This window comes from Phycodurus eques, chromosome 12 (genome assembly GCF_024500275.1).
Source record: "Phycodurus eques isolate BA_2022a chromosome 12, UOR_Pequ_1.1, whole genome shotgun sequence".
Lineage (NCBI taxonomy): Eukaryota > Metazoa > Chordata > Actinopteri > Syngnathiformes > Syngnathidae > Phycodurus > Phycodurus eques.
This window is the reverse complement of record NC_084536.1, coordinates 19593166-19615955: the sequence shown is the minus strand read 5'-3', so window position 1 is coordinate 19615955 and position 22790 is coordinate 19593166. Positions and strand designations below refer to the sequence as shown.

Sequence of the window (22790 nt, the reverse complement as noted above, 5' to 3'; positions counted from 1 at the left end):
CCTGCTAACTTAAATGTAAAGATCAATGACTTTTTTTTCCCAACATGGGATCTACGGAAAAATGAATTTGCAATGATGAGGTGTCCATGCGCGACATGCACACAGTTTTTAAAATGCTGCCTCCACAAGTTAAAATGCTTTTATGCTCTTGCTTGTTACGCTTGCTTTTTTTTTTTTTTCAACATTCTGGGCTCTACTTGTGCAAGTAGAAGCAAGCAGCCAGCCACAATGCACACTTGCCAGCGAGATGGCGAGATGACCGCAGCCAGCTCGCCAAACGACACGCAAGAGAAAATGGCCAAACGCCAGTCGGGACGTGTGAAATTGCCAGTAAGATAAAGATCTTTAAAGGATTTTGACGAAAGCACGTCACAGACATGTTAAAACACTTTGGACCCATTTAAAATTGAAACAATTGCATATTTCTCCTTTACTAAAATAGATTTCTCATAATAAAACATTGCAATAGCCGACTTAAAAAAAAGGCCATATATATATATATATATATATATATATGTATATATATATTATAAAATAATTCTGATAGCGGCTGTTATATTTGAAGAATACAAATCTAGATCATAGCAACACAGCTTTTGGGAAGTGTGTCTGGGAAGTGTGTCAGACAGCAGACAACCAAATGGAGCACATTCGACTGAATTGTTAAGACCCGCAAAGTGTAGCCAGTGGCAAAGCATTTATTTCATGGAGTCAGCAGGTGACAGGTTTGTGAATGATGTGAGTGGCAGGCGTCTGGTTCAGCTCACAGCGGGACATGTGAGTGGAACAAACAACACAAATGGGGGCCCAGCAGGGTGGGGGTCAGTGGTGTCCAGAAAGCCAGTTGCACAAAAGATGACAAAGTCAATGTGAAGCCACGGTGCTAAACCAACACATCTGACGTTCAACGTCTTGTCAGGAGTGTTTATTTTAGGCCTACTTCCTATTGGAGTGGAGGCACTTTTGATCCCAAGAACATGATTATTGTTTGCTTTGGCTTTATTACCTCTGCTAAGAAAGTTGGTCTTGGCCTGGGTTCCTGTATGTCCCTTAATTTGTTGTTTGATTCTTTGTGTAACTTTAACTTTTTATTTCAAGTACATTTTCTTCTAAGGGTATTTCCATGCCGCCACGGTGGACGACTGATTAGCACATCTGCCGCACAGTTCTGGGGACCGTGGTTCAAATCCCCGCCCCGCCTGTGTGTCTTCCCGTGCCTGGGTGGGTTTTCTCCGGGCACTCCGGTTTCCTCCCACATCCCAAAAACATGCATGGTAGGTTGATTGGAGACTCTAAATTGCCCATAGGTGTGAATGTGAGTGCAAATGGTTGTTTGTTTATATGTGCCCTGCGATTGGCTGGCGACCGGTTCAGGGTATACCCCGCCTCTCGCCCGAAGATTACTGGGATTGGCTCCAGCACGCCCGCGACCTTCGTGAGAATAAAATGAAAATGAAAATGGATGGATGGATGTATTTCCATCACATTTTATCTAGGAATCCACACACTGAGTCAAAATTAAAACCTCACCTCAGGGTTGGAGATGCTCAATTATCTCTGTCAAATCAGATTAGGTTATAATTTTTTTGTGCTTGTCTCGAATCTTATTTTGTCTTCCTCAAGGACAATCTGGGCGAAAATTGATATCTGGACAGCTACTAAGACCACAGATTGATAGGCATTCACCCATAAGTGACAGATGTGGTTGCAGCTGACAATTACACGCTGTACAAGCCTGAGTGAAGAATCCTCTTGTTGTCATGAACAATACACTGGTCTTTATTTATCCTCCACTCTGTCTTCTCCCTTCTGGTCACTTTCACACTACGACAACAGAATATACCCACTATAGAATTAGAATCTTTATTGCTGGCAACCAGTTCAGGGTGTACCCCGCCTCCTGCCCGATGATAGCTGGTATAGGCTCAAGCAAGCCCGCGACCCGAGTGAGGAGAAGCGGCTCAGAAAATGGATGGATGGATGGATGGATTGTCAACACTATATCAGTGATTCCCACACACAGCGCGTAACACATCATCAGGTGTGGGATGGCAAATGATCCAATTTCACTTAATTGGTCTGAAAATTATAATAATGTGTCTTTGTTTGTCTATCTATGCCGGTGGCGCATAGTGACGGGCAGAACGATTAAATGTTTTTCACTAGATAACAGTAGGTATAATTAACCTGTGTATCAACATACAACAGAAAGATTTCACACTGAGTAAATATATTTGCGAGTAAATTTTTGATGAGATCATCATTTTATCACTCTGTGACATTTTTTTGCTGGGAGATTTTTCTAATGTAAAAAAAACATTGTGCCTTGGTTGAATAAATGTTGGTACACACTGCATTAAATAACATTTAAACACATCAAGTTACAGCTATGTCAGCAAAATGACTGCCCATCTCTCTTTTCAAGTTGGCCCATCTAAACATGAAAAATAAAGCAACAGTGTGTAGCTTGTTTTTTATTCTCACCATGTGGGAAAGTGACCTGGATGGGCTTGGAGGTGTTTCTGAGGTTCCACAGGGTCAGGCTGCCGTCAGAGTGGCTGCACATGAACTGTTTTCCTTCATGATGCCAGCTGACTGAGTGGATGGCCTGCAACAACACGAAAAGCCTCTTTATATAATAATGTCTTAAAAAAGAAAACACACAATCATCTACGAGTCCTAGTGCTACCAAACATAATATAAATAAATGATTATTTTAAGTTAATTAAAAAAAAAAAAAGAAAGAGAAAAACATAAGCCTAGACTGCAGATACAATTCATCAGCAGGCCTCCGGCGACTGCGTATCATGTGACTCCTTTTTGGTGATGGTCATTTGACCGGAGTGAGCAAAACTGTGGGTAACGCTACTGCTAGTTCTGTTCAAGAATGAACGTCAAAATATGGACACCTTGCTGTATGTGAGGAAAAATATTATCAAAATGTTCCCTAGAATTCAAACAGTATCAAATCTTTACTTATTTCAGAGTGTATTTTGAACCAATTTTGTATTTGAGCGCTGCATGAACTGACCTCATCATAGTAGATTCTGAAATCAGCCTTTTTGACCCTGAGGTCCCACTGTACTATTGTACCGCTCTCGAACCCGACGAGAAGCTGGAGGGGAATGAAAGATGATCAGTTAGTCACATAGTGCACACACTGACCAATTTCATTGCACATGCAGTAAGGCAACCATTATTTCCAGAACTTCTTCTATATATAGCTTAGGTCGCATTACATATTCATGTAACATTTCTGCTGATGTCAAGTAATGTATTCAATTTGCTTTGTGAAAGCAATAATGTTATTCATTTTTTACCCAGGTCTGCTTTCTGCCTGAGCTTTTATCGCAGTACCACGAAACTATGAGAAAAATGGACTACACTACACTAATGCATGAAGCAAAAGTTACCCTTATTTGTAATTGACCAAAATCTGTCAGTTTTTTAAAATTATGTATTTAGTAGTTGCATCCCATATTCAGTGCATGCTGTGTTGTGATTTCCTTTTTATTTTGTTGTGACATACAAAAAAAAATAAAAAATACTAAACACAAATGTGAGCCTGCATGTGTACTTTCTGGCTCACGTAATGTACCTAACATTCACGCAGCTTCCACATGCAACACTGGATGAAAGTCAAGCAGAGTCGACAAAATTCCATCAGTAGAGATGGAATTGATTCTCGAGGAGGGCTGCTTTTAAAGAAAGAGGCGGAACATATTCATCCTGCTGAGAGGAAAGATTTTGACATCTCACACTGGAAGATCAAGAAGTTGAGGGAAGGTGGGAAAGAAAAAGAAGGAAGCCGCGAAGAAATTGTGCAGTCAGCTAAAGTTGTCTCAGCTCTTTTAGTGCAGTCCTATAGGGTATGTTATTGATATGCAAATATACATGAGGGAGGTAAACCATGTCTTCTTTAAATTAAAAATTCACTGTAAGAATATTCAAATCTCTCTTAAATGCACAAATGGGATAACTTAAGCAACTGCAATTAGCAAGTGCTATTTTAAAGTTTTTAATAAAAATCGTGTCCTTCAAAGATTGTATGTCATTATATTCTGTATTAATATCGTTTTTGCCATTAGAATAGGTATTTCCATCAAAATAAGCACTGTAATATCAGAGCCATATCAGGGTGAGTAATTAAATGTCTAACTTCATGTGCAACACTTTTGCATGTAATTTCTCAATTAGAAAAACACATCCAACAGGTGTTTATAGTAATTTCAGAGACCCATTTTCAGATGGCATTATGCAAAATTGAGATAAAAAAATTTGCCAATAACATGATCTCCTGCAGTTTTATTTTCTCGAGCTGGAATTATTTCTCTTCTACTTTTTATTTTAACACACTGGAAAATGAGTCATTTAATTCACTAAGATGCTCATACAGAGAAGAAACAGAGCTGTTAACCTTTTTCTCAAACCATTCACACATTCTGTTGTAATCATTCTCATCACAACAGTGCTTTGCAAAGATTACAACAACCCGCATCGCGGCGTTAAAACGAAAAGAGTCGACTTCCCTTGAATGCGGCATGAAACCTTTTGTCAGATGTCACTTAGTGCAACAAGCAGCGGTAGCGTGTGTTTTGCATTTCTGTCTTCACAGCTTGTCAAGTCTTGATTTCTTTTCAGCGGCCATGAAAACCACCAGGCAAATCAACGCGCTTGTCAATGACCTCTTTTGCACCCATCGGCACCTGCACTTTTCGTGACAATTTGTCTGCAGCTTGACATGAAAACAACACAACTCAAATCTCTTCAGTCTCTCAAGAACAACTGTATTTGTGGGTGCGTGCATATGGGCGTCTGAAGCCAAGGGAAACGTATTAAAACAAAACAAAGGTGCTACTTTGTTTTTGTCTTCCTACTCACCTTTCCTTCATCCTTTGGGCTGTCACTCAAATGAACTACAGGTCCTGGATGAGTTTTAGTTGATCTGTGAAGAGAGGAAAAGATAAGCGGCGCAAGTGACTTTGTCAAGAAGCACACTCAATAGGTTGTATTTGCAGTGCTGTATTTTTGAAAAAAAAAAAAAAAATTAAAAATAAAAATAACTTTTTTTTTATTAATCTGATCTTTGCTTTATCAAAGCAAAACGTCCTTGTTAAATGATACTATTATAGGGCACACCCAAAAAAGTTCAAATTTGCTGATAGAGTCCACGAGATTGCGGCAAAGCACTTTTTTCCATTAGATAAGGCTATGGCCTGGCTAAATGAAGCTCCTCCCCTTACTTCAACATAGTTCCTTTACCTCAAGATACCACAAGATGGCGCAAAACCAATATTTTTGAGTTTTTCACCGAATAACGAACGACAGGTCCCCCGCCAAAATTCTGCGAATAGGCGAATTTGAAAATGGCGAATCATGACTTTGGTTGATTTCATTGCAGTTTGTAACGAAATACAGCGGTGCCTTGTGATAAAAGTTTAATTTGTTCCATGACCATGTTTGTAATTCAAAACACTTGTATGTCAAATCATCTTTCCCATTGAAATGAATGAAAATGCCATTAATCCTTTCCAGCCTCCCCCTGAATTGCACTATCAATATGGTACTTTTATTAAAACATATATATATTCATAACATAATGAAACAGAATGTAAAGAACTGAACAGTTTGTGCATCACGAATAATTAATTGCGGTGCCTTCTGCTGTGTAATTTTTTGAAAATTATTGTTTCCTATCTGCCAAAACGCTACTTGTTATAAAAGTAAGTTGAGTTGAGTTCAATATATAGTGAAGTGCAAGAAAATAAACCACCAACACAGCAAAACACCACACTGGTGTTTTCATGTGTTCATGCCTGCTTTTACTGCAACATAAATAAGATCCCACTGTCACAACCTTAAATGTGTACACTTCTCACACATCTATCAGCACTCACAGTACAATATACAGCATTCACATTGCTTAGTGGGTGACTGAATGCAACCATCAGCAACAATCAGGAGAGCATTTACACATTGTGGTTGGCATGTGGATTGGGCCTTTTTAGATCTGACTTCTGTTGGAGGGTCATAAATATACACCGTAGTACTATTATTTGAGAATTCCATCATTCCCAGGTGGTGGAGTTTGTTGGTGAGAAAAAGTATTTACTCTTTGAAAGTCACTACGTAACTCAAGAGCTGACTTAATGAGAACTGATTTCACTTATTTATTTATTTTTGGCAGCTGTCAAAGCAACACACATGCAGACACAGAAAGATAAGGGAACCTTTCTCAACCCTTTTGCTAATTGCAGGAATTACATCAGTCATTACCTTGGAAAATAAAATTAAGGCGTTGTCTGCCTAATGGCTAGATATGCAATAAAACCTAGCTGACTATACATCAGACTTTACTGCAGTTTGTTTGCACTGTGCAGGCTACAAATTGTGCTGTATGGAAATTGTTTTAATGATTGATGCACCATACAAACGATTTGTCCAACAAATCCACCTCGGTGCATCCGCTGAGTCACTTGTCATTGAGTATGTGACATTGCCATGTACAATCTGTTTTGAAGCCCACGTTCTTGTTAGCGTCGCCTGTGAAGTCTTACATACAATAGCTAACTGAGGGAAACTTAAAGAATAAATAAAACAGTGTGTGATTGCACTGATATTCTGAGGTAAGTAGAAATGTCACATCCCTGGTCGGAGTTCTTCTGTGAGCACGTTTGGCTGGGTTTGTAATCCATATTCAATTCAAACAATAGCACCACACTGCTATATTGCAATGGATTTTTAACTACATTAACAATTGATGCATCTTTGAGGGCTTTTTTTCCCCCCTGAAGGTGAGGCAGGAATGTAGAAAATCGATCCAACTGTTGATTTATAACACATTTCACAAAGTAACTTCGTTGTGAATAATGCGTGAATCGGCGCAAACTTCATTCACAGATTCTTTCCGAGAAACCAAAGACGTTGTAAGAAATATGTCTTCTGTATTGATTCCCAAACATAAAGTCGGCATCTGAGACCTCCGCAGAGAGAGTCTTCCCACGCAGACACACAAACAAACAAACACACACACTCAGTGTTATGACTGCTCACTGTAGTTTGGGTTGTCACAAGAGAACAAGATGGCTTGGTGTGGAAGAGGCGAGTGACTGACATGGTAGCAGGGAGCTTGTCAGTGCAACACCAGAGAGTGTGATGTGGGTGGGTGATATTTTTTGGGGGGAAAAACAGTTATCAGACGCATGAAAGCCACGGTGGTGTAATTGACGGAGCGACATGATGTCATGTCATGTGGCTACGAAAGGTGTGTCATAACAACTTGACAAGACTTTTATTTGGCTTGGACACTCTGTCATTGCTTTTGTCCTTTTATCGATTTTGTTGCTTCCCAGTGTTATCTTCAAAGTATGTTTTCTGTTTTTGTACAACTCATGCTTGTTTGATGTGAATCATGGAATTCTAAGATCAAAGTTTGGTTCTACTGTTTGCTGTGCGTGTATATGCAACTCAAATGGTGGTTAACTTGTCCCTGACATTTGCGTTTAAGGTCGTCTTAATCAGTATGAGGTCACAGTGACCCTCACCTACAACGGAACTCAAGCATACCTGATGAACGCCAAATCGAGCAAAGCATTTTTTAAATTTTGTTTTAAACTCTCTGAGGATTCGGCTGGCCAAGCACAAGTACATCATCAACAGGTCATGGTGACCTCACGTGATTAATCTTTCATTTGTGGGTCATTCCACCGAATCAGGGACAAATATGTCTCCAGGAAATATAATGTATAAATGAATAATAAATTAAGTGTAAAATAATTTTTTATTATTGAAATCAAAGAGTCCTACACATTGATCTGATTGCTTATTTAATAAACATAATGTAAAAGATTAATTTCAACTACTTTGAACACAGAAATCTTTTGTTGCCTGTGCCCGCATCCTAAAATTAGACTTCATCATGAAATATAATTTAAATTACGTTATAAATGTTGTATTTTAAAAAAAGTGTTACCCCTTTTCCCAACTACACATTTAGTTTATTTTCTTCAAAAAAATGTTTTTTTTAACCCCATTCAACTCCTATTACGTTCACACATTAAGCCCTCTTAAAAATTGGAAATACTCCGCAAATCACATTCCACAGGACGTTGCCTCATTGAGAGAATCTGAACACACATAGGTAGGCCAAAAGTAAGTTCACAAAAGATATAAGAAATTACATCTTTTTCTCTTTTTTTTTGTTAAGTTATTTGGTTGTTGTTGTTTTTTTTTTTAGAATTGTTGTTGTTGAATCATGTTCTTAGTGTCAAGCATTATTGCCACGTGGCTATGTTTCATGTACTTGCTAATTCTATGCTAAGAACACATGGACACATTACACTGCATGTAGCACTGAAATTGCACCCACCCTCCACCACTGGTATCAACACAACCGATTCAGAGGTTTCATAACTCACAGTTCGATGGCTTTGTTCCACATGATGACATATCCAGACAAAATGAAGGACTCGATGTTGACGATGTGCGTGTTGCCGCGCTCCGTCCCTACATAAAGCCATTTACTCTGAAAGGGAAGGTGGCAAAATGTGATCCTGAAGAACAAGAAAGAAAATGAGAAGAAAAAAGGTTAGAATATGCATAAAAACTGTTGTATGTGTGTGTGTGTTTACACTTTGACTTGACTCAGTCAGTGGCTTTGTGCGAACGCCATTTATTTGCAGAGACACAGAGGGGTGAATTATCTAATTCTCCAATGACACCACAAAAGGTTGCATGCATTTTATGTTTTAAAGGGAAAAAAATTACAAGACGGATCAAAAAGTCGCTAAATATAACATCATCATCAAGTTAGCAACACTGACTTGGATCGCTTTATCACAATAGCCTAACGTTGCCCCTGTTATCATGGTAACAAAAGTGAGTACTTGACATTTCCATGAGGGAGAACCCCCCTCCTGCCCACCCCAAAAAAAAAAAAAAATTTGCATGATTTGAATCAGAGTTTAACAGATGTTAAGTGTGCTGCAATTCTTTATCCTTTATGTAGTTTTGAAGGGCGGCACGGTGGGCGACTGGTTAGACCGTCAGCCTCACAGTTCTGAGGACCCGGGTTCAATCACCGGCCCCGCCTGTGTGGAGTTTGCATGTTCTCCCCGTGCCTGCGTGGGTTTTCTCCGGGCTCTCCGGTTTCCTCCCATATCCCAAAAACATGCATTCATTGGAGAATCTAAATTGCCCGTAGGTGTGGCTGTGAGTGCGAATGGTTGTTTGTTTGTATGTGCCCTGCGATTGGCTGGCAACCAGTTCAGGGTGTACCCCCCCTCCTGCCCGATGACAGCTGGGATAGGCTCCCGCACGCCCGCGACCCTAGTGAGGAGAAGCGGCTCAGAAAATGGATGGATGGATGGACAGTTTTGAAGAATGTCACAGACCTTTTATCAAGACGTACGGCAGCGGTTGTAAACTGTGCAGAGAAAAATGCATAGTATGTCTCCTTTAAAGTCGTCCAAAGAACAATATCGTGTATACTTTTTAATATGGGACGGTGCACTATTTCTCTTGGTGGGTCTGAAATGTACTTTTTCTCTTAGAGCAAAAAGTGATGTTGCAATGTTTCTATAACATCGCCCTATAATGGTCACAAAGCGAAATCGTCTTTACTGCTCACTACCCTAACTGTGGGGGCGGGGGGTAAATATAATATATTGTAAATATTATCACTGATGGCCCATACTGTACATTAACAGTCACTAACAACAGAACAAACATGTCCACAAAATGTGACACGACAAAATCCTGTTGACTAATAACTGGCAAAGCAGTGACATTGGAATTCACCACGAAACAGCAGTATGCACGTCGTGTCACACCCATATCAACATGAATAAAATTAGGTTTAATAACTGCCCTTCTAAATGGCAGCCGTTCGACGACGCATTCACAGATTTCATAGGCCAACTCATCCTGAAATTTGCATTTAATAGTTGGCAGAAATGCTCAAAATCTCTTTCGCTCCGGCATGCGGTGCCTATCGTATGGGTATCATTGCCTATGCTCAGCCTTCCCACCCTTTTTTTATGGGCACATACATCTCTTTCTTAATTAGAAAATTCTTAGCCAGAGTAAATAGTGAAAGAGCAAGTCAGCACCGTTGCCAGAAAAACAAACCTGAATGCATTTGACTTAATTAATGCCCTGCAACACATTTATTTATATATTTGTCACCCTTATATTCTGCAGCATCAAATAAAGTTGGTGAATAAGCAACCACCAGCACAGGATGGCACAGTAAGCCCCTAGTTTTCCATTTGAACCAGCCTGTGGCCATATATATAAAGTTTGTATTGACTTACGGGACAATTATGATAGATCCATACAATATGAATTCCATCTTGTAACAAGTGGACGTGCAAACGTGATGAAAAAAAAGCATGAAAAAAAGAAAGCCATTCTGTTGATCTATGGTGCTGTATCTGCTAGATAATTAAAATGTTATTGCAGTTGGAAAACTATGATGAATCATACATAATGTGCAATTTATAACATTGCTATTGAAAGAGAAATTGGAGGGAAACAATCATCAGACAACGCTTGCTTTCTCTGGTACGTATCCTGTCTAAACCGGGGTACACACATACCAACAATCGTTCCCACCCTTGCAATCGAAGTCATGGTCCTTGTGGCACCATATTGGCTCTCAGGCTCCCACCTCAGAATTCTGGTTCTGGGGGGATGGAATCGCGATTGTTAGAAGATATGGGTACGTGAGTGCTTTGCTGTGTCGGTCATCCCGAAGACTGCACACACTACAAGAGCGGGAAGAAGAATAAAAATTCCTCGTCGTGTGTGGGTGGGGTCACTCACACTTTGAAAATCAATGCAGATGTAAAAAGTCTGTATGTGTGTCCCATGCTTAAGTGGTTGGTTCTCATGCAACCGCTGTCTGTGGGTTTTGCCACTATCTTTCTGACCATTGTGGGACCACCTGAGAAGTCATCAGATGAAGCAATCTATGTGACATAACTGCTTGGGAAAAATTAAAATACATGAATGCATCACCATTGTGGAGAGGTGGAAAAAAAGCAATTGTTCTTTTAGTTGCACACAGAAGTATGTCTAAAGTTTCAATTATGTTCAATAATATCATTATGTGAAATAGTGTATGTGTAGAGTGGCAGCTACAAGAAAGTGACTGACAGCTATCGCAACACAATTATTGCCTCCACGGTCTCCAGTGATTCATGCATTATTGTGAGGGAGATTTTGAGTGGGGGTGTTCAATGCGATTGCTTCTGTAGGTTGGGCCTGGAGACACAGAGTTAAATAGTAAGTCGCCGCCTTTGAAGGATGATTCACGGAGCTCCTTTTTTCCCCCCTTTCTTTTTGTCTTTGAACGTGATTCACGGCTCGACTGCTGAGAGCGGCAGAGCCCTCCTACCCCATCGCACCGCAAGACAGGTACAAACTTGTTCAAAGATCAAAACACCATTGCAAACCTTCTCCTCTGTGAGTTTGTGTGGGCATGTGCATTGCGCAGATTGACTGGCTAATATAGCATGTGTATCCAAGATTTAAGAACAGACCATTTTATTCAGAGGGATTTTAACAATGAGCATTAAACTGTCACTTTCTTATTCAAAAATATATGTTATGCATTTCCATGGGGCACAAGTCTCACGACACACACAAAGCATGTTATGATACCATATCTTTGCCTATATGTTTTTTCAGTTAAAACAGGAGAGATGGAGAGAGATGGCGCAAACACGTCACACACGTGCGGCACCACTACAAGTCAGGAGACTCAACAGTGCCGCAAGTTGCTGGCATGGCCTCTTGTTGAAAAAGGGAAAAAATGCTTTTACCGGGTTGTATTTCAAGCAGAAAAGGGAGCAAAACCTCAGAATAGTGCAAATTATGCCTTCCAGCTTTGAAATTGCTGTCATCATCCAAGCTCTCGACTTCTAATTTAAAGAAACATTTACAGGTAAGGAGGCTCCTAATATTTGCTAAGGTTAACTCTGAAAAAATACGGAATTATGAGACTGTGTGTGGTGATACTGATATAAAGGTTGTCTTGACGGTAATTCAAGGTTTAGCTTTGAGACATACAGAACAGCATAAGAAGCAAGACCTCGTTGGCTAAATTGCTTAATTTAAACATTTATAAGATCGGGGGGAAGACAAACATATATAAATATGTATTTGATTGATATTTTGTTTCTTTTGCCTTTATTAGCGTTACTTTAATATTTACGACAATGGTTACAGTACTGGCTGCCTCAGTGACACCCCTCTCATCCAGTCATTTAGTTTTATTGTAACCACTTCAGATCTCACTGTGCTTCTCTGCAGCACTCTCCGGTCAACCTTGATGCATGTTCACCCACGAAGCTCTTTTCCTTGTCACGGTTGCCAAGTGCTTGCTCATGGTGCAGTTGAGAAGTAGCCATTCATCATCTGTGCCCCCGATGCGGTCCGCGGGGTTGCGGGGAGTCAGAGCCTATCTCCGCTGACATCGGGCGGGAGGCGGGGTCAGCGTGGACAGATCACTAGTCATGAACAGGTTACCTCGCCGCTCAGCCAATGTTAGAGAGGACAGGCCTCACGTGGCTCAACATGGGAAAAGTGGAATAAGCGATGGGTAAATGGATGGCTGGATTACAATTTTTCTAAATAGCGCCTTGAAAAAAAAATAGTCACATTTGAAGTCATATAATGCTTCTGCCATTCTGTTAGAAAACAACCCCGTCGATGAAACAACCTTGTCCATTATAGAGTAGCCGTCAAGCAAAAAATATAGTTGTTCAGGTTGAAAGATTATTCTTGAAGCAAACCAGGACATCTGTGTTTTGTTGAGTGCCCTGTGTGACATGACACACACACCTTTCTCTGTTGAATTTGAGCGAATGCAGGATTGCCGGCCGCCTCTGACGAAGATTCCACAAGTGTAATGTGTCATCTGCGCAGGCCGTGACCAAAGCCCCCTGCAAGGCAATTAAAAACACTTCAACAAAGAATCAAATATAGAAGAATTCTGGAATACCATGAGTATTACAATTTGTAATTTCACTCAATGCCCTTTCACAACTGCTGAGTCAACAAACAAATAGTGCCATCATGAGGCTTGAAAGGTTTCAAGTTCAAGTAAAAAAAAAAAAAAAAAAAAAGACCAGTACTCTATACTTATGACATGGGAAATATACAGTAGTGTCTTGATTTGTTCTGTGACCACATTCATAACTCAAAACACTGATGTATTTCCAAATGATCTTTCCCAACTGAAATGAATGGAAATACCATGAATCCATTCCAACCTCTGCAAAAAAAAAAAAAAAATAATAATTGTCTTGTGTTTTTAATAAGGAAAATAGCACTCTAATATTGTACTTATTAAAACCAAAGTAATACCATAATTGAATAGAATATAAAGAATTAAACAGTTTGTGCATTTTGATTATTGATTGCGGCTCCTTCTGGTGTGTGCAACTTGATAACCGGGCGGCAGTATAATACAGCCATGAAAACACAAACAAAGAAGACTTCTACAACTACTGTAAGTGGCTCAGTAATCTGCATTCATAGTTGTTTTTGGCAAAGGATGAAGAATATATGCCTGTGAGTATTTCTATATTGTAAGTCTAAATGTGGTGCTACACCTTTGAGTTAAATATTGGCATTTCCCAATGTGGGTTAGCAGACAGTGCGTAGCTTCTGCCTCCCCTCGGCTGGACTTCTGCATTACAACAACAGAGTCATCGCTTTGACGTGACTTCGGCTATGCCTCATGGCCCCCGCCTCCCCACCGTGTGATTCGAGAATGTTTTTGTTTTGAAGGACACCGGTGGGTGTCAATCCATCCATCCGTGTTTTATCACACCTGGTCAGGGTTGCAGGACAACAGAATACTAAGATGTTATTAAAAACAATAACCGAGGGACTAAAGCGAAATAATAACTTGTGAAAAATGTAGGCTGCTCGACCCTTGTTCAACGGATAACAGATTGTATTTACAATGAAATGCCCATGGTGAACTTTTTAGAAGGCTCTTAAGACTGCAGCCCAGAGAAGAATTAGTATTAGATTAAAAATGTAATCTTACTATTAAAAAGTGTACAGCAGCTTTTTCCTCTTATTAATTTCAGTTTTATATTATCTGCTCACTGGCCACAGGCCACCACATTTTTCACATGAATCACTTTGCATAATCTTCTACTCAGTTTAAGAAAGAAATTGCTTTTTTCCAACACTTATTTCAGTGGAAATATCCACTAAATTAAAAAAAACACCACAGCCTATGTTTTGCGTTTAGAAGATTTAAAGATATAGGGCTCTATTTTCGTGACCGGCGTAAATCTGGTGCGGCGGGCAGCAAACTCTACGCTAGGGGCAGAGGTTAGACTGGTGTTGGTAATTTCGTTGACCAGCGAAGCTTGGCGGATCTGATAGTGGGCAGTGGGTGTGTCTAAAGCCAACTTCATTTGCCACCAATCAAAGTGGCTCCTCTCACTCCCTTCAAATGTGGCGCAATGACAGTTTCAATGGACACTTCTCCATGCAGAAGAGGATGATGTGTAATTGCAGCGATCCGTGTATGTCACTGCTCTTGGCCGTTGTGACAGCATACAATGTGGGTGGAGAACCTTATTAAATATAGAATGAGCTGACGATAACCGACGACTTAAAATATGTCCGCAGACCTCTATGCAGTACCTGTCTGCCTGTGCCCAGATCAAATTCACCAAAATCTCGTTACACCAAAATTTAGATGTGGCCTGAGGAGGCGTAAGTTTAGACTTTCTGCCACCAAATTGTCACTTCCTCAGGTGCACTTCCAAGAACACCCCGCTTGGTGCAGACAGGTCTGCCAAATTGGCAAACATACGCAGCGAAGCCTTGCGCTTGCACCACAATCAAAATCCGCCAGAATTTGTGCCCCACTGCATGTGCTGTCTACAAAAAAAGAGCCTTTAGAATACATTTTTCAGCTTTTGATTTTTGTGTAAGGAGGACAACAACACAAAGGTATGAAATGGAGTAAGAAAAATAGGCGAAATTATATATATATATATATATATATATATATATATATATATATATGTGTGTGTGTGTGTGTGTGTGTGTGTGTGTGTATGTGTGTGTGTGTGTGTGTTTTTGATTTGGCATTAGCTCAGCAAGGACCTGCTGGAAGCTCAGACATATTGCTTCCATTTATCTCCTGTTGCTCCCACGAGCTCTTGGCCTTGCTTTCAACTAACATCTCAGCGCTTGTTCTCTTAATTTTCAATTATTATTAATGTTTAACTTTCTTGTGGCATTTAGAGAAAATAACAGTTGATCTACAAAATACGCTTATCCCCAAATAAAACGTAAGAGAGACTGTGTCTAACTGACTGCTTTAATTAGGCTGCGTATGTTATAAAACTGCATGTTTGCACATTGCAATGATCCGATGAAACCAATTTTAAATTGTTGATACAGTTGGGCCACCAGTTCAGTGATTAATAATCAGTAAATCATTTACCTGTGTCAGAAATTTCACATGATAATGTATTTGTCTTCAGACATGAGGCAGACTGCATTTGACCCTCTATTCAAGACTTTTCCTGTACTCTCTCTGTAACTGTAAACAAATTATGCGACAAGGTCCCGAGTTTACGCACGCTTCGAGCAAATCAGTTGCGCTGATAATCAGAACCTTATGTAGGGGAACTTCATCAAAGCAATACAATTGTCGGCGACCCAAAGCACTGTTACAAATACAACTGTGACAGATTATGAATTATGAATTTGACTTAACCTTCAATTTCCCCCAATCAACTATAGGATTTTTAATTAAGCCTTTTTTTAAAAATACAAGCGCTATTTTAACATGAGGTATCTCTTGCTATATATGCTGTTTACAATGTGGTAAATGAAAAAGTAAATTTAGATGAATACAAAACCTCTCCAGCCACCTCTCTCTTTTCAAGGCAGTATTCATTAAGTAAAATAATGCATTCAGAACAGGGAAACAAACAAAATAATTAGTCTAATAATATCCTGCAAAACACAACCTCTGATCATAATTATAACTCTGCTTAATGTTTCTGCTCATGGAAGAGAGAGAGCCTAGAGACGGTAATGGAATTCATTGTTGGATGATTGACAACAAACAATGTTTGTGTGACGGTTCATACTGTCATGCTTCAACATGATTCAAAAGTGGCCACTTTTGTGTTAATAGATTAAGTCATTACATCAAAACAATACATCATCCAAGACAAAATAAATGTCAAGAGGCAACTCCAAGAAAGCAACCATTAGCAGGCCAGCAACAGCCCACACACTTGAGTGCAAGAGAGGGGGCATTGACATGCAGCCATGATGAGGAGAACACCTACAGTACATTAATCACATGGTCACCAAAAACTATTATTATTGACCTCTTTCTAAATCTGACCAAATTTGGATAATGGATTTGTTTATAGCTTCTTATATTTGAATCCCTGTTTATGTTAAGCCTTCATTTACATCCTCAGATAATACGCTCCCTCCAGTACCCTCCGGTCGTCTTTTATTTTATTCAAATAACAATATTGTTTTACACGTCTGTCTCTAAACAAGCAAAGTAGAATAAGAAGCAAGTGGATAACTGCATAACTTAATAAACGTGACCCATGGGTGCAAATTGTGTTTAACATCATTTCATGTCATCAGATATGTCTGTTTGAATACACATTGGACAAAAGCATTGAGACACACAATTTAACCAATGAATCATTATCTGACCAAGCTATTTTGTACAATTTTGGGTCCGTGCTAGCCAAGCCTGCTCCTCCTTCAGTAATAATACACAGCTTGGCCCAAGTAGTCAAACTTACCTCATTGATAAGAAACTGAAGTTGAAGAACAGCTGCACCGCTCTCATGCTGACAAAAGCAGTCAACCCCGGGTCGTCCCAGTCTGATGGCATCGCAGAGTCAAGGAATAATAGGAACGTTCACAAAGAGTAAACAGAAATATTGCATGTGTAACCATGCTTATTGGATTCACTGCATGTGTGCTCTGGTGCCTTACAACAGAGCAAAACTAAATGTCCAACTGATTTTGCTATAAATACCAAACAATACTACAAAGGTGTCAAGGACTGGAGGCCACATCTGTCTCGCCACATTTTTTTCATATGGCCCACTAAAGCAAAACATGTGCGCAAAACTTGGAAATTGTATTGACTTTTAATAACATTGGAATATATGTATTTTTATGTTGCCAAAATAAATTGAACAATAGTTGGACACACAATTTTTCTTGACTTCTAATATGAAAACTGGTTACCCATCAATTTGTTGTGTAAAAATTATTATATTTGTATAAGGTTTCACAGTTATAATGATCCTCTGAGGCAAAGCATAACCTCAATGTGGTCTGTAACAAAAATAAGTTTTATATCCCTGCAGTAGTATCGCTGAAGTTTCCGTTTTTTAGCAGTGGTATCTTCACTGAAAGCTCCATCTTGCGTGTTTTGTCTACTCCGAGTCTAAAGGATGACTGGAGAAGGTTATAAATGCACATTGATGTTTGATGATTACTGTATTACACTTCTCCCACTTCAGGGCACTCACGTTAGCAGTGAAGCATCCGTGCAAGGAAGGCCAGGAAGGAACAATGCCGGTACAGTTGGCTGTCTCTCTGAGTCAAGTAAACAGAGTTGAGTCTGCGAAGCTAATTCAAATTACTTTTACATGTTTCATGCATTGAACGCAAAGGGCGCTTCTGATATGTGTCAACAGTTGTGTATAAAAATGTTGTGTATAAAAAACAGTTAATGCTTTGCATTAAGATGATCCTGCCAGCGAGAGATTTGTGGTCACAGCAAATATGTATTATGATTAATGCACTGGATAAGCTGTATATAACATTGCTGATGATACAGTTAATACCTACAGAATATGACCAACTGCAACAGAGCACTGCTTTGCACCAATCTGTCTACCATTGTGAATGTCTTTGTATACAAGGTCCTTCACACTCCAAATATTCAAGGTAGGTTCAACTTCTGCACTTATTCCTTTCAAACATTCCTAGAATGAACAACCGAAAGAAATAACCACAACTTCACCAAGGATGAATTGTTAAGAACCTCGATTTAATGGACCTCAATTTAACTGACTTTGGCTTTAACGGACAGATAATTGTGTCCAGTTGGAAATCAAAATCAAATCCCCCCCATGTGAGGTAAGTTTTAAAGCCTTTTTTTTTTTTTTTTTTTTTTTTTAAAAACATCTATGGACAGCTGTGGCCCAATGGTTAAGATCATCACCCGCCACTGTGGGGGACCTAGGTTCAAGACCCCGACTGGACCATCCGCCAACATCCCCCGGACTCACAGCTGTGGTGTCCGCTAGCAAGACACTGATACCCCGAAATGCTCCCTGGGCGCTTCAGCTGCCCCCTGCTCCAGTGTGTTCCACTAACATGTGTATGTGTACACTGTGATTGGTAAAATGCAGAGAACAAATTTCATGTGTATTCATGTTTGTGTTCATGACAACAAAAGGTGATTCTTCTTCTTTACAACAATTTTGTACTGGACTGGTGTTTTTAGGCCACAAAAAAAGTGCTTCAATTTAACGGACTATTGGATTAACGGATGACCCCTCCCCTCTGTTAGTCCATTAAATCGAGGTTCCGCTGTATATGTCAATGGTTAGTTGTCCATTAACAAAGTGTTAAAAATTATATACATAGGCAGGATGTACAAGCTATAAACATGGCTTTTAGGGATGGAGGCAAAAAATCTAATCAAATCATAAATGCCCCGTGTGTGTATATCACAACTCGCTTTAGCCATGTGGGAGCTGGTTTGCCTTCCCTTCTTCCTCCAAAGTGAGATTCCTCTCCACCTCACTTGGCATGAAGTCTACACACAACATCATGCTAACAGCTCAGGGCAAGGTGATTGTGTAACATTTAAGAGCTGCAATCACATATCCGTTCCGTTATTTTGAGAACAAACTGTGTAAAGCTGTAATGAATAGCCTCAGTATGTAATCAGGGAGCGTTGCAGGATATTGAATAGATGCTTTGATAGGGAAAGAAAGGTAACATAACCTAAAATGGTACTCCACCTTAAATAATCCTTCACCTTCATAGATCCCCACATCCTGCATTTGCCTGAATTCTGTCATTAGGATTCATAAATCAGTCATAGAGGAAATAAGGCAATGGTTATATGAGTTTGTGTCAAAGCTATTAACCACACATATATTACCTCAACAAATTTGAGGGCAGCACAGTGCCATAGTGGTTCGCATGTTTGCCTCAAAGTTGAGAAGTTTGCATCTCATCTCAGACCCTGATGGGTGGTGTTTGCATATTGTCCCTGTCCCTGAGTGGCTTTTTTTTTGTTATTTTTTTAACATATATTCCAACTTCCTCCAGCATTCCCAAAAGCTACATGGTAGTTTAATTAAGGACGGAATTCTTCAGAGGCATGAATGTAAATGGTTGTTTGTTTGTATATGCCCTGCAATTGGCTGAGGACCATTTCAAAGTCAACTGGGATATGCTCCAGCTCACCTGTGACCTTAATGAGGACAAGTAGTATTAAAAGAATGGATGGACGGGTGAACTACTTTGAGTCCTTGGATATATTTGAAATGTCTAACAATCCTCCAAACAATTTCATTGACTATGACTATAACGCCCTCAATGGTGTAGTGGTGCATTTTCCTGACTTCGGTGCAGGCGGCATGGGTTCAGTTCCCACTCAGTGATGGTGTCAATGTGAGTGTGAATGGTTGACTGTCTCTATATGTGCCCAGCAACTGACTGGCAACCAGTCCAGGATATTGTCCGCCTTTAGCCCTGAGTCTGCTGGGATAGGCTCCAGCTCCCCGTGAACGAATCACTCCTCAGTAGTGTGTTGATTATGTCCATCACTGATTCCAGGCACTTAAAGATATACCAGCCACTCTGTGTATGTGATTTAAGTGCTTAAAAGGGAGTGGACGGAAACAGATTTAAAACATCAGTCTGTGTCAGCGTGCATCACTCTGCCCAAGGTAGACCACTCTTGGTGAACGTCGCATTCAAATTCACATCACACTCGGGGCCCCATCAAAACAACCATGACACTGTCAGAACACAAAGTTGATGTGAAGGTGAACTGCCTACAACCATACGAGGGATAAACACTGTAATGATGCCAGAAAGCTACATAGGGACTGAGATCAGACATGCCACAGATAAATTGTTGACTGTTTCGGTTTAATTATGGCCATCTCTCCTGTGAAAACAAAACAATTGACAGTAAAAGCCAGCATTTTCTAATTTTTCTCCCAAAATATGGTTTGTACACCTATGAAAGACATTAGTTTGTTTTTAATTTGTTTTTTCTTTTCTGACTGGCAGTATGAAGAACATGTGTTGAAACTAAGTCACAATTTTTTAAATGAACCACTTTAGTTTCATGTTGACTTCCACTTGTCAATTCAACGTGAGGTTATGTTGTTGTCAGGCAGGTATTTTTTTATACTTCCATTTCTGTAACAAAATATCAAGCACATAGACTATTATGAGTGGCTTACCTGGTGGACGTGCAAAGAGCAAAATATTGAGTTACAGTAGCGTGACAATTACATTTACACCACTGAGTGGGCAAGAAGCAAAGCAACAACTCCCCTTGACCTGAATTGAGTTACTATGAATGTTATTATTTTTGTTCCTGCTCGTTGAAAATGTTCCCATCTTTCCTTGCCAGACATAAAAATATATATATCCTTAATTGTCGTGTCAATTAGTCACCACTTTTATTCCACTATACAAACAAGTCATTCAATCGCAAATGTGCAGGTGCACTGGTGAGTGCTAGATGAGAACCAACAAAGAGAACAGAAAAAGCAGTGGGAAGGCGCAATATGAAAAATGTATTTTTAATTACTCATGTAAACATTCATTTCAATAGAACCAGGTTGCCAGGTACTTTCCATGGTAAAATTAACATGCTCTAATCTGCTCATTTGTAACATCATAAACACTAACAGAGTATTTATATCCAGATTAGCACACTTGATTATGCAATAATGTTGTTTTTTTTTGTGTGTGTTTTTTTGTACCAGTAGAACATATAAAAACATGCATACTGCCAATGTTCTGCTTTTGTGGCCGAGCCATCTGACCACTCAGTTATATTCCGTGCATCTGCTTTATTCTGAGTGCCTGACAATGAGTCATTCTCTCCAACAGGCCTCTGTACTGTCACCCGGCAAGTTCCAGTCCATCACTATATTACTCACTTCACTACGTGTAATACTAAGGGTCAGCTATTAGTAACTTTGCTTAAAAGAAATCTCTGTATGTTCTCAGGCATCCCGGTTATGCTAATCTGCAAAAATTGACTAGCCTCATCTTGACTTCTTATTGGCCGTTGAAGTCATTTCACCTTTAATCCAAAAGGTATGTGTGACACTGTGATTACTGCCTCCTCTTTGTTATTTACATTGTATTTATTTATAAATACACATTTATGGCCACTATTTGCAATGCATAATCATTATCCGCAATCGATGCCTGTTGCATATGGCCCATTGGAACACACTATGGACCTGATCTACTAAAGGTTGGCAGTGTGTAAAAATAGGAGGAAACGTGATCGCTCACAAAAACAGAAGTGCAAGCTGATCTACTAACCGCATCTGCCAAACATGCAAAATTGCCACACAGTTAATTTTGCGTGTTTTGGGAGGCGCATACGCAAATAGATTCATTTAGCAGGTAATTTCTCAAACCTGAGACGATTTTGTGTCTTTAAATATAGCTTGTCTAAAAGGCAGGTGCAAACCAGGACGCAAATCGGTGCCAACCACTGTTGAGTCCAACTGTGATTTTCTAGGTTTCAAACTACATATTCTTTCAGAAAAAAAGAAATAAATAACAAACATTTATCTTTCAGAATAAGAAAAAAAAACCTGATTTTTTTTAAATGGCTATATAGTTATTTTGTTGTTGTTGTTGTTGCCTGGAGCTTTCTTGTAGTTCAGAGGGCTGACATTTAAAGTGAAAGTTGATCAAATCATCCAATTTCTCAAAAAGAAAAAAATACAGCAGTTTGATAGAGGACTGACCCCACCATTAGGTCTCTAATTGATCCACTTCTCCTTATATCTCTATCCATCCGTGGTAAAAAAAATAAATAAATAAAACATCTCATTCTCATCCTGTAGGATTAGCAATTACTTCCACCCCCACCCCTTTTTTTATTTTTACCTTTTAATCTTCTTTGCTTGACTCGTGTCAAGCAAAGAGTCGTGTGTATGTGTATAATAAGGTGTATAATAATTACTTTGCTTGTTTAGTAATAGTGGTAAAGCAGTGGAGAGGTCGACAACTTAAATCGGAGTATCATCTCACAGCAGAGTGGAAAATGTAGAGGATGTGAAGCAAGTGTGTGGGTGCACGATCGCTGACTGCTTGTATATTTGTGTGGCTGGTTGTTGATGCTTTTAGATCACATTTGAGTGTCGAAGTTTAGACAGCTGGTTGACAAAATGGCATAGTCTTGTTATGTCACTTTTAAATACACGCTCATAGTGACAACATGTAACATGTAAACATGTAATTGCGGCAGACAACAATAATAAGCGACCGCGATCGTCTTGCTTGCACTCCGTTTTCTCACCCTCACCATAGCTCTGCCATTAACACATTCACTGCCATTGACGGCTTTAGAAGTCAAATATCCATGTTTACTGGGAGGGCTAGCAGTGAATGGTGCCATCCCTAACAACAGAGTAAACGTGAATTATCAAATCAACGGCAGAGGGTTTCCAGCCACCATGGCAAGGCAA

General features: G+C 39.6%; 1 protein-coding gene across 10 annotated transcripts in view; it reads right to left on the bottom strand.

Annotated features, from left to right (window-relative positions):
- Positions 1-22790, bottom strand: part of stxbp5l (syntaxin binding protein 5L) — a 102487-nt gene that overhangs the window by 39701 nt on the left and 39996 nt on the right. For all 10 annotated transcript variants that reach the window (XM_061691983.1, XM_061691988.1, XM_061691991.1 and 7 more), the window contains 6 exons: positions 16824-16905; positions 12847-12947; positions 8418-8552; positions 4882-4945; positions 3032-3115; positions 2485-2608 (listed from right to left, as the gene is read on the bottom strand). In XM_061691983.1, the coding sequence (XP_061547967.1) occupies positions 2485-2608; positions 3032-3115; positions 4882-4945; positions 8418-8552; positions 12847-12947; positions 16824-16905 (590 nt within the window). The remainder of the gene's footprint in view (positions 1-2484; positions 2609-3031; positions 3116-4881; positions 4946-8417; positions 8553-12846; positions 12948-16823; positions 16906-22790) is intronic.